The following is a 12583-nucleotide window of genomic DNA, read 5'->3' as shown; positions in this document are numbered from 1 at the left end:
AGTTCCAAACACGATTCTAATTAATTCAAATAAAAACAGATGTTAGCCAATATATATAGTTACAATTTTAAAACAATTTTAAAAATTAAAGTTACCCTTATAATTGGTTTTTCATTTTGTGGCTTGGTCTTCGATGTAGTGAACAAAACCACACCATGGTGTAATCCTTAGGAATGATTATAATTAACTGCCAATGGGACTTACATTGTATGACAAAAAATTAGTTATAAAATTACCATGATTAAAAACAAATAAAAAAACTAACCTTTCAATGTATGAAGTCATGTATATATGTCTTCTTGAGTCACTCATCCATGTTTGCATATATTGTTGTATCTGGACCTTCGTGTTCCCTGATTTTTGGATGGATTGAGGCTCAATAAATCCATATACTTGTGCTTGTTCTTGCTCCACACTCAATTTGTCCATATACCTAACACAATTAATTATTATAAGTTAAATATAATTATTGTAATTTTAGACTCATAAAAGAAAATATCACTTACATGGCCCATAGTTATATGATAGAAATATTTAACATAGAGTTTCTCCCAACAATCTCTAATGCGTCAGACAAGGATATGTATAGTGGAAAATTAGAGTTGTCAACTCCAAAAACTCTAATGTCCCACTGCGTCTGAATTGTTTTCTTCTTCAATCGTGGTAATATGGTTAGAAGCCTAGATATGGGATCATCCTTAGCTTCTACCATATCATGATCATCAATAACAGGTTCTTTCATTACCTCCTTACCATGATTGATAAAATCCTAAACAAATAATAAAAATTTGTTAAAAAATAATAGAATTATAAGATTATAAAAGAGCAATAATAGAATTACCTTTCCCCGTGCTGAAAGCGACATCACCAAACGTCTTCGCCAAGACAAGAATGTGTTGGTTTCCTACCGCACTAGTTGAACCTCTGTATTGGGCAAAGGTACTGGAGTAGCAACATCTTGAACATGGTTAATCACAACCTGTGTCCAGTCTGGCTCTAGAGGTACACCATGGATGGTTGAGCCACCCTCAAATATTTGACCAATAGCCACTGTGACACCCTTACTACCCCAACACATATATTGTAATAATATAAATAAACTAAGGAAAACAAATTTTCAAAATAGGTAAAAGGGTTCACATAAAACCTTTAGAAACATTCTTCAATATCCAAAATATTCTGAAAATAAAACTTGGAAAATAAAACATAAGAGGTTACAAAATGTTTTCAAAATAATAGGTTCAACTCCGTATACAAATACAATTCATGTCCTAGAAATTCTCTGCCCCGATGTCACAATATCAGAGCATACCCATAAATCAATTGTTGACATTCTAGATGCCACTCATAGCCGGATCTTCCTCACCTAAAACATCCACAAATTGTACGGTGAGAAAAGAAAACATCTATATGTAAAACACATAAGGAAAACAAAACATAATCTCATCATTATTTATTACTTAATGAAATATTCACAAGCATTTATATATATATATATATATATATATATATATATATATATATCATAATTAACAATCCTTTATCATCTTCACATCTCAATCCACAATTTCATCAATTCATCACAATCCACACAAATCTTACAATTAACACTATGTCAAGGCCACGCCACATCTGACACAAGTGATACGGGTTAATTGCCTCACTCATCCCACACCATGCCAGGGGCACGCTCGTCCTTGTAGCATCACTTACTCAAGGTTCGTCTCATCCCTGGTCATTAGTGTGAGGAACCACAATCACATTATAATCCACACAATCTCTTGCAATTAACCCTATGCTAGGGCTGCCATATGTGACATAAGTGATGCGTGTTAATTGCCTCAGTCATCCCACACCATGTCAGGGGCACGCTCGTCCTTGAAACATCACTACTCAAGGTTCGTCTCATCCCTGGTCATTAGTGTGAGGAACCACAATCACAATCATAATCATATCCACACAACATCTCATCTCATATCTCAATTACATATTACATACACAATTCCATATCACATACACAACAGATAAGTCCAACAAAATAAGGGTTTACACACCCCTAAAGGAATTCACATCTAGATCATCAATTCTTATCAATTAAGATAACAATAACATTCATAAATTAATAAAATAATCAATAGAATTATCAATTTAATATAATTCTAACATGAACGGTAAAATCCCCAATTATTCCAAAACCTAACTCACGGACACTTTTCTACAATTTCGTTCTCTCTCCCAGATCATCATTCTTACAAATTAAATATATATTTCTAATCCTCAACACATACAGAATCTAATGGTATCATTAATTCCTCAAACAAAAATAATCTAATTTTTCCAAAACCTAACTCACAGGCACTTTTCTATGATTTCATTCTCTCTTCCAAAACATCATTTTTACAAATAAATCATATATTCGTAGTCCTAAATATATACAGAATCACATAAGATCAATAATTCTCCAAACAGAAATATTTATAAAATTACTCATAATCCTAAGGGACTCTTCCTCTACCCAATTCTCTCATGTAACTCTACATATAAATAATCCCATTTTCCCCCGTACCTAGATAAACAGTAGTTGAAACTAAAATAGTGATCTCCTTGGTCTCCTCCTTGGTGTCCCTCGGTGTTCAGAGAGTGTAGAAGGAGAAGAAGAGAGCAAAGAAGAAAAGAAGAGAAAAGTGAAAAGTATGCCTTTTGGGAGTGTCAGAGTTCTCTATATATAGGCATCAGGTGTCTCCGAAACGGCCCGTTCCAAATCTGGAACGGCCCGTTCCGAGCCACTAAATCACCTTCATTTTAGTAACTTGGAATGGCCCGTTCTGGGCTACTAAAACACCCCTGTGAATTACTAAATTACCCTCATTGGGCTTTTGGGCCCTCGTACATTCTATGAAAATTGGGCTGTTACAATTCTCCTCTCCTTTATGAAATTTTGTCCCCGAAATTTTTGCAATGGGTAGACTCCTCGCATCTTGCTTTCTAATCCCATGCAACCTCACTACCTTATAGATGTACAACTCTATTAATTTCACCAAGGAATGTCTATTATCAACAAGGGTAAGATAAGTAAACTTGATGAGTCTATCCATTACAACCTAAATAGAATCAAATTCTTAAGCATCTTAGGCAAACCTACAACCAAGGTCTATTCACACACTATCTCACTTCCAAACTAGGGCGCCTAAAGGCTATAAAAATCTTAAAGACTTCTAGTGTTCCACCTTAGACTTCTGGCATACTACACACGAGTACACAAATTCCTCTACTCCTCTCTTCATCTTAGGCCACCACGCTTCTGCTACGCCACTCTGATACATCTAAGTAGCTCTTAAATGAATGCTAAGAATACTCTTATGTCCTTTCTCTAAGATCATCTTCCTTAATTCGAGATTACTAGACACATATATTCTATCCTCGAACCCCTAAAACACCATCAACCTCCACTTGGTTCACTAAGAAAAGATCTAACTCCTAAGCTTCTCTAATTTCATCCGTTGCTTTTAACATACCCAACCCAATGCTCTTAAGGATGAGCTTATACATCACGCTTATGTTTTTAACCTCCTCAATTAAATCCAACACATACTTCATCCAAAAACGATATATCAGAGGTCATCATAATCAAGGCATATGCCATAATATTGGTTTTACTTCTATGATCATCTCTAAAGATCAAGCACCTAAGCGTAAGTTCACTAGGTATACATATCAGATCTCTAATTTCATCACTCCATCTACACCCAAGTCAAACTCTTATCCATCACCTTATCCTATAGCCTCATATCTTGTCACCAAAATGAATCAACTAATTATGCTTCTCCAATTTCCTTTAACAATCCATTCGTTACTCAAGTCATACTTGGTCTCACATTACTAAGGGTAACCTTATAAGCCAAACTTAAATCTCTAATTTGAGCCAAAAAGATTCATCTCTCTAATCATAAGGGATGATAGATGTAGAGGTTTCCTACTCAAAACATTGGTCACCATAATGGCTTTACTCAGGTAATAACTAAGTTTGAAATATTAGTCCTCCAGAAATTTAAACTATCTCTTTTGTCTCATAATTTAACTCCTTCAGTCAACAGATAATTAAGGCTCTAATGATCAATAAATACCTCAAGCTTAGAATCATATAGGCAGTGTCTCTAAATATTACAACCGCTAACTTAAAATCACAGGTAAGGTAATTCCTATAATGAGTTTTCAATTGCCTAGAATCACAAGCTACTACCTTTCCTTCTTGCATCAACACTCCACCCAAACCTATCTTAGAAACATCAACCTATACCAAAAAAGGCTTACTAAGATCGGCCAATGCTCCCACTAGTGCATTAGTCGATCTTTCCTTAAGAATTTGGGAACTACTCTCACACTTACTATCTCACACAAAAACAACACTCTCTTAGTTAATCTGTTCAAAGGTAATGCTATCTTAGAAAGTTACTCAATAAATATCCAACAACAATGAGCTAATCTAAGAAAACTCTTAACCTCACTAACTGACTTTTGGTATCTCCCACTTAAGCACAACTTCTACCTTAGGTAGGTCTACGTTATACCTCTGCTAGAAATTACAGAACCTAGAAAACTCGTCTTATACAATCAAAAATCATACTTAGATAATTTAGCCTAAAACTATCTAGGATAAATCCTCACTCTCAACTCTAATTTGATGATATCACACCTTAAGGGCAACCTTACTAAACGCCCGCTAATTGATCCATAAGGTCATCTATCCTCATATCAACATACATGCATATCAAATCATATTAGAATACCCATTTCAAACAATCGATATATATCATTCCTAAGCATGTACAAATCAATCACCATTTACTCCATATAGCATGTACATGAACCAACTTTACCACATAACATCATACAACCTTAAACAACCTCTCAATCCACATGACATCTCAGAATCATGACAAAAATCAATTTTTATTCTTGCATTGCCTAACGATTCAAAAATATCATGACACCATACATATCCCTTCAACAACGATCAAAGAAAATGATACCTAGAGAGTTCTACTCATCCAAATGATCTCAAACCTATCTCAAAAGAAAGCTAAGAGAATAAGCTACAACTCTTATGAAGACATAAGATTCTAAAAGGTCATCTTCTTGGCTAAAAATTTCAAAAACCGCAGCAGATATATTCAGCGCTTGCAGTTAGACCTTTGATCACCAAAGTAGCTATAACTGGAGTTCTAGACCTCTGTTTTACCTGATTCCAGTTCCATTGGAAAGATAACGTCCGAGGCTAAAACTTTTGAGAAGACCATAAAATCTGAATCTATCAATACTATACTGATTTTGGCACAACAAAACTGCAATGAAAATATCCCCTACACCATACAACAATAGTGTACTAACATCCCACAAAATACCTCAACCATTCCAAAATCACTTCTTTCCACCTTAAACTCATATCCAAGCTTTTCACTACAATTCTAAACCAAATCAACTCACACATTCAGCACAAAAGACTTATAAATGAAATAAAATCTTCATGCAACCTGTAGACCCCTAAAATTATCCGGGTCGGAAATAAAGCTTGAAGACTCTTGAAGACTGAAGGAAGATCAGCCAGAAGGACTTCCAGAAGGCCCAAGGAGGGTTCTCTATAAGTCTAGAGGTCTTAGGATAGTTAAAATAAGAAAAGTGGGAGGAATGAAGCTCAATACGGCCTCCCAAAGGTTCAGTACGGCCGTATTGAGCATTTCGAACTACAATACGGCCGCAGCGAACTCAGTACGCCCGTATTGAAGTCTTTGAACTTCAATACGGCCGTACTGAATTCAATACGGCCGTATTGAAGTTCAAAACTTCAATACGGGCCGTATTGGACCCAGGGGCCGTACTGCGCCTCATCCCTATAAATAAGACGTCATTTGGACGTCATTGGACACTTGGACACTGAGTTTTAACCCTCTTCTTGAGTATTCTGGGTTTTTTTGAGCAGTGCTCTGCCTAGAAATCACTCGGAGAGTTGGTCCGACAAAGTTCTCGAACTCTGAGCTTTTTTGCTTGAGTCTCGAACTGAGTCGAAGGGAAATCCTCCGGATTTCCATAGTTAAAATTTTCTAGGAGGGAGCGAGCGGACTTGTAGAGCGAGGGAACGCCAAAAAGCTTCCCAGTTTTACTTGAATATAAAAGCACGCTTCAAAGGTTTTTTCTTAAGTCCTTCCTTTTACTGCTTTCTGTGTGTATATTTAACTGTCATCATGTAGATAGTTAAGTTGTAATTGTTTAGAATAAATAAAAAAGGGGTAATTTAGTAATTTCGCACTATTATTTTTAGAAATAATCTGTCATAGGGAACCCGAAAGGGGCGCTGTGGGGTGCTAACACCTTCCCCACGCGTAACCGACTCCCTTACCCGACTCTGGTTGTAATGGCCGAAGTCGATTTTTGAATCGATTGCCTTAAACTTCTTTTTCCAATGTTTTGAGTAAAACATTGGTGGCGACTCCATGAACCCTTCCTTTTTATGAAAACCGCTAATCCATGGAGGGTCCCGCTTGGGATTAACATGGATTGGTGAGCCTTTTAATAAAATTGCTTGTTTGACAAGGTCTCAGTTTGAGAATAAGTCATTCTGGCAATCCATATTTTTAAACAAATAAAAGAGTCCAACCATCCTTCGCGAATGCCGAAAGCCCGTTTCGGGCCGGTGGCGACAGATGGCGACTCCGCTGGGGAATGCCTCGAGAGTCAATCCCATTTAGTGATGGATTCTTTTCAAAATAATAGTTTAAAATTACTTTATTACCCCTCACTTGTATGATAACATGTTTATCTATTTGGCTTTAATAACTGTTGTATTTTTAAATTTACGCAATTGTTTGAAATACAAACTGTACACAAACCTTTGCACACAACAGTTCCCTCTATACCCGGGGGCATGAGTGGTAATCCATAGGGAGTGGATGTTAGTACGGCCGGTTGTCGAATGGGTCTATAGGTGCCCGTAGACCGTTGTCGGAAAGCATCACTCAAGGTGATAACCATGAACTCAAGTCCGACAGTGCGTTGGAGCTTTCCATCGACTTACGACGAGAGGAATTGGGTCCCTATAATGGGGGCACCTTGGGGGCCTCAGACCGGTGAGAACAGTTAGAACCACCTTGACTATGCACCTTTTTGCAGGATACCCCTACCTCGTGATTCGCTCGTGACTGTTCGTGGATGAGTGAATTGTTTGTGCATTTTTATGTGACATTGTATGAGCATACATTGCACCTTTTAAACATACAACATTCCTTTTTAAATAATAAGAATAAATAGAAGTAAAGATCTTCTGGTACATAGTGTTAACATCTACCTTCATTGCATTCATATAGGTAGTTTCCCTTTTCACCCAAAAAATACAAAAAAGATACAAAAAATCCAAAAGAAAAAATATGTATTTATCCAAACCAAGCAATATCATGCATCATCTTAGGAAAATCCCAAAACATGATAATGTTTAGTTGAATAAACACTATGCATGCATATTCATCTCCATCATCTCATATCATGCATTGTATTGTAGAATATGGAGAGGTCTAAGGAGATGCATGGGCAGTTGAAGAAAGTAGACTTCTTGTTATACCGTGCTGAGAGGTTGGATCACCTCCGTACTTTGATGCCAAGAGAGGCTCGCGTCAAGTTTGAGAAATCATATGGACGAGTCCTCGACTTGATGAAGATCTGTGTGGATCCAGCATTTCTGAGAGCACTGGTTCACTTCTGGAGTCTCGATTTGCACTGCTTCAAGTTCCCCCAGTTTGACCTAGTTCCTACTCTCGAGGAGTACGAGCTCATGCTACGATGGCCCAAATCAGCCGGGGTCTATATCTTTCATGACAACCATGTGGCCGTGGAGAGAGTTGCCACTCAGGTCAAATTACCATCACGATCAGCTGCCTTAGTGGGGAACGGCAGTATTAAAGGTTGGAAGCTTGCTATGATTGAGGACCACCTTTCTTCCTTGGCTGGTGAGGGAGATTGGTTAGCTTTCAACAAGACTCTAGCGTTAGCTGTGTTTGGGATAATCCTATTCCCCTTTCACGCTAACACAGTGGACCATGCTGCGATGGACGCTTTCTTCGCTTGGGACGTACACATGAAGAGTCCCGTGCCTGCTATTCTTGCCGACACCTTGCTCTCTGTTCATCTGTCTCAACAGAAGCAAGGAAAAATCATCCGATGCTGCACCTCTTTGCTGTATGTGTGGAGCATCACTCATTTCTATGCCTCTAGTCATATGGGGACCTTGCCCGACCCTTTGAGGAGTTTTTCGAAAATTCCCGTACGCCGCTGATATGCTTCTGAGTGGAAGGAAGAGATGGAACAGTGGAGTATCGAGCACTTCACGTGGGTTTGCCCTTGGTTCCGTCCAAGCCATGTATTGATGAGATGCGGCAGTTATCCAAGCATACCATTGATGGGCCTCAGAGGTTGCATAGCCTACTCACCTAGATTGGTTATGAGGCAACTGATGAGGACTCAGACCATTCCTACTATAGAGGAGCTTGGAGGTTTGTGTTTCTCCTTCGATTCCGAGCATCAGAAGGACATGCACGCTGTCATGAGAGCGTGGGAGAGACCAACCTATGAGGGAGATCTCGAGCTTGGAAAGCCTCGGGTATCCGTCTCCATTGATTACGAGAAATGGAGGAGCGAGAGGGGGGTGCCTCAACCATCCATTTCTTGTGCGACCACAGCAACAAGGAAGGTGTTGCAAGAGCAAGTCGACGCCTTGACCAAGAAATTGGAAATCATGGGAGCTCAGATGAGAGTTCTTGAAGAGAAAAATGAAGAATCCAGTTTTACTATTGATGGTCTTCAAAGGCAATGCAAGAAGAAAGACCACGAGATAGAGCGGCTCAAGGATGAGTGTGCTAACCTCAATGAGGAGGCTACTCGGGCACCCAAAATGCCAAAGGTTGAACCGAGTAGTCAACTCCAAGAAGTCAACATGAAGATAGCACACCTTGAGGCCGAGTATTCAAAGCAGGCACAGTTGATCAAGGATATGCAAAACGATCTGCTATTGACTCGATCCGATGCGCAACAATCACTACAAAAAAAATGCTATTTATCGGAGGTTATTTTACGGGGTTTTAAAAACCCCCTCAAATTAACATGAGTTGTGGCGTTTTCAAGGAACGCTTAAAATTGAGAAAATACCGGCGGTTTATATCATTTTTTGAGGAGGTTTATGCCCTCCCAAATTCAAATAATTTTTCCCGGAAAAATATTCACCACTTTCCCCCTTTTATTTTTCACCCACAATTTTTTTTCACCCAATCCCTCCTTCAGTCACCACGTTTTCCTTTTATCACTCTGCGCCTCCCATCCTCGTGCACCATCGCTCCTCCCATCCGCATGCACCTCTCCTCTTCTCCTCTGTAGACGAAGACGGTAAGGCCAATCTCCCTCCTTTTCGCATTTTCGAAGACATTCGTGGTTGGTTTCTTGACTATTTCTCTTGCCCTCGCTTCTGGCATTTCAGGTTCGATTCAATGTGGTAGTTGTTTCCTCTTCATTTCCTCTAAAAAGTGGTCACAACCTCTGTTCAAAAATAGTGGAAGGAGTTTGAGTACATCGTGGGCATTGCAAGGGAAGTATCGTAAATGGTGAGGGTCCTAATAACTTTAATGAAATCTTTAATTTGATTGGATTCTTGTATGAATGTTGCTCTTGTTGAATAACTGTAATGAAATCTTTAAATTAATTTCTTTTTCTGCTCTGTTCGTGTTTAACAATAGGGTACGAAGGTTAGACTGATTTGTGAGTTGCTGAAATTTAAATGAGAGCATACGATAATTTACGAACACTTTCTAGAAAGTTTTTTGCAATTCGTTTTACAAGTTAATAGTAATTGGTAGTATTCCCCATAAATAAGGAAATATGAAGAATTGGGTATTTGGAAAATTTGGATTGGAGAAGAATGATGTGGATGCTTATGAACAAATAACATTATCCTTACACTTCTTAACTTCTGTGGCTCGCGGACAAGAAGACGTAGGAAATCTTCTACTGTTACTATTTTTGCTTGAATCAACTTTTTGTGAAGTGCTCCATCCTTGGCTATCCTATCCAATCTCCAAACCTCATCATGCAAAGCTGGTGGATAGTGTTTCTTGTATACTGCAAGTAGCAGATAGGAATTTGTTTAGAGAACTTCATTAAATAAGACTTGCCAAAAGCCTAAACATTGAAAATAATCAAAATATTGCTTCCTTAACAAACTAATGCAAGGAAACAACCAAATAGAGATAGAGATAAGTTTTCTAGGTTCATTATGTATGTAGCTGGATATAGCAAGTTGACGACCATACACATGTTATCTTCTATACAGTATCCACTCTAAAGAAAAATTATAGCTTTTCTAAATTTAAGGAAAGGCATTTTAAATATGAAAATTTATCGTAGACAATTAACCCAAGGCTAGAGAACCAACTCTCAAAAGCTTAAGCTGTTAGGTGATGAAACAATATCTGTTAGTTATATATCTCTGTCTTCTAACAAGTTTAGTAATTTGTTCCTTGCAAGGATAACTTGAGTGATCCAATATCTCCTAGCCTGGCCAATAAATAAAATTATTCAACCATAAGTATAAAATATCATGTGCTAACTATTAGAAAACTCACATTCTCCTCTATGATCCTTAACAGCAAAGGCTTCAGTCTTTCCCTCACGAATACGAATCTCCTCACAATAACCGGAAGCCACCTTAATGCCAAGCCGGAATTTTCTGCTTCTTATCCAGCTAGAATTGTTTGTGAAGGTAAGATCACCTAAGGTTCCTACCCCTTCCTTTAGGCTAACCTGCAAATCTCCAGTTAGAAGTGGCCTTTTCCCCTCACGTTCCTTTACTTCATGGCTTTCAAAGTGCTCTTTTGTCCAATCATCATCTACTTCCTCATTAAAGTCACCTTCAAGTACCACCACATTCAATTTAGCAACAGATTCTGGTCCAACTTGAACAACACTGCCTGTGTTGGGATCCATTAACACAACATGGATTGTTGATCCTTGCTCTCCCTCAACCTTCCCCCCTGTGAACAAATGAGGTGGCATTCTTGTTCTGAAATGAAGCTGCAGATTCTTTGGCCCTGGTCCTTCTAATGTTGGTGGAGATCTGACATAGGTAGAATGTAATTGATGAAATATGGGCTAATGCGTGATAATTATCATGCAATTTTCTTACTAGGATCTTCATGTTTTTATGCAATTTTGCACCCACCAATTTACATCATATTGCTAAGGACAGCACATGCTCAAATGTTGTTACATCCATTAAATTGATTATCAGTTATCATCTATCAGCCTCGTACTAAACAAGCATTTATAACTAAAAATGAAGACTTTCCCAATTCTAATTTGACAGGGAAACACACCTTTCAGCTAATTTAGCATGGCCCATTTTTGCCAAAGCACGCTCCATTTTTGCAATCAATTCATGATAATTATTTCGTGATAATTATTTACTCCATTTTTAAATTAACCATCTCTTCTTGTAGAGGCTCATTCCAAATCAAAGAGGTAGCTTTGGTCATCTTAATTTTTTTACATGTTTATTTTGATTTTAAGGGTACTGGTAAAAAATCATATTTTTAATGAATTTTTTTTTAGATAAGATTTTGTAAGAAAAATAAATGATGAGTCTGGTATATTTAACTTGATTGTTTACGCGAAAGAATCAATTATTCGGAGTAAGTTAATTATTAATGTCTATATACTCACTGAATATCATTTAGTCAATTATTAATGTTTAAAAGTTTTTTATTCGTTATTGCTTTAGATTTACAATTACATTTTTCTACTCAAAATTGAGTACATGTAACTTCTTTATTTTAGTCTCTCTTATTTCTGGTTTAATTTCTACTGTCTTCAACAAATTGACAACTCATTTTAAGTTTGATGCATAGCAAGATATATGTCTCATTTACTGTTGCAGTTCTTTCAGAATTGTGGTATGGTTAATCCATACACCATGATCAATTTGAACAGTTATTTCTTTCTTTTTCTTCAATCTGCAGCATGCTCAAAACACTTGAAAGGTACCAAAAGTGCAGCTATGGTGCAGTTGAAGTTAGCAAACCAGCAAAGAGCTTGAGGTAGTGATTAGTGAATGCCATCTTTTTTTCACATTAAGTTAATAACATCTCTTAGAAATTTCACTTTGGAAAGTCTTATTAATTCCTAGAAATTTGATGCCAACTTAAAATAATCTTATGTAAAATATGTTTCCCATTATATGTTCCAAAAAGTTCCTTTATTATTTTTCATTTGTCATTTGCCTTTGTATATAGCAGAGCAGCTACCGAGAGTACTTGAAGCTGAAAGGAAGATTTGAATCTCTTCAAAGGACTCAAAGGTGAATTTCATATAAAAGGATTTTAAAAAAATGAACAAAATGGTTTGAGAAAATTTTTTTGCATTCAGTTAATTACAATTATTAAATTTTTATATTTTTCAAAAATGGTTTACCATTTGTGGCTACCATGGTTTATATGATAATGAAGGAAGGAAAAATTGAATGCCCTTAAGGCCTATATGATAATGAAGGAAGGAA

The 12583-nt window shown here is 37.3% G+C and overlaps 1 protein-coding gene across 1 annotated transcript; it reads right to left on the bottom strand.

Moving 5' to 3' along the window:
- Nucleotides 1-517: 517 nt before the first annotated feature.
- LOC145954639 (calmodulin-binding protein 60 E-like) lies at nt 518-11452 on the bottom strand. The gene is made up of 5 exons (XM_083069326.1): nt 11406-11452; nt 10656-11146; nt 9834-10152; nt 923-1064; nt 518-769 (listed from the first exon to the last, which is right to left on the bottom strand). Exons 1-5 carry the CDS (start codon nt 11450-11452, stop codon nt 518-520), a joined length of 1251 nt encoding a protein of 416 aa, XP_082925452.1.
- Nucleotides 11453-12583: the final 1131 nt, after the last annotated feature.

Source organism: Cajanus cajan, chromosome 2 (genome assembly GCF_000230855.2).
Source record: "Cajanus cajan strain Asha chromosome 2, NIPB_CcT2T_4, whole genome shotgun sequence".
Classification (NCBI taxonomy): domain Eukaryota; kingdom Viridiplantae; phylum Streptophyta; class Magnoliopsida; order Fabales; family Fabaceae; genus Cajanus; species Cajanus cajan.
Note: the sequence above shows the minus strand (reverse complement) of the source record. Positions and strands in the feature narration are given on the sequence as shown.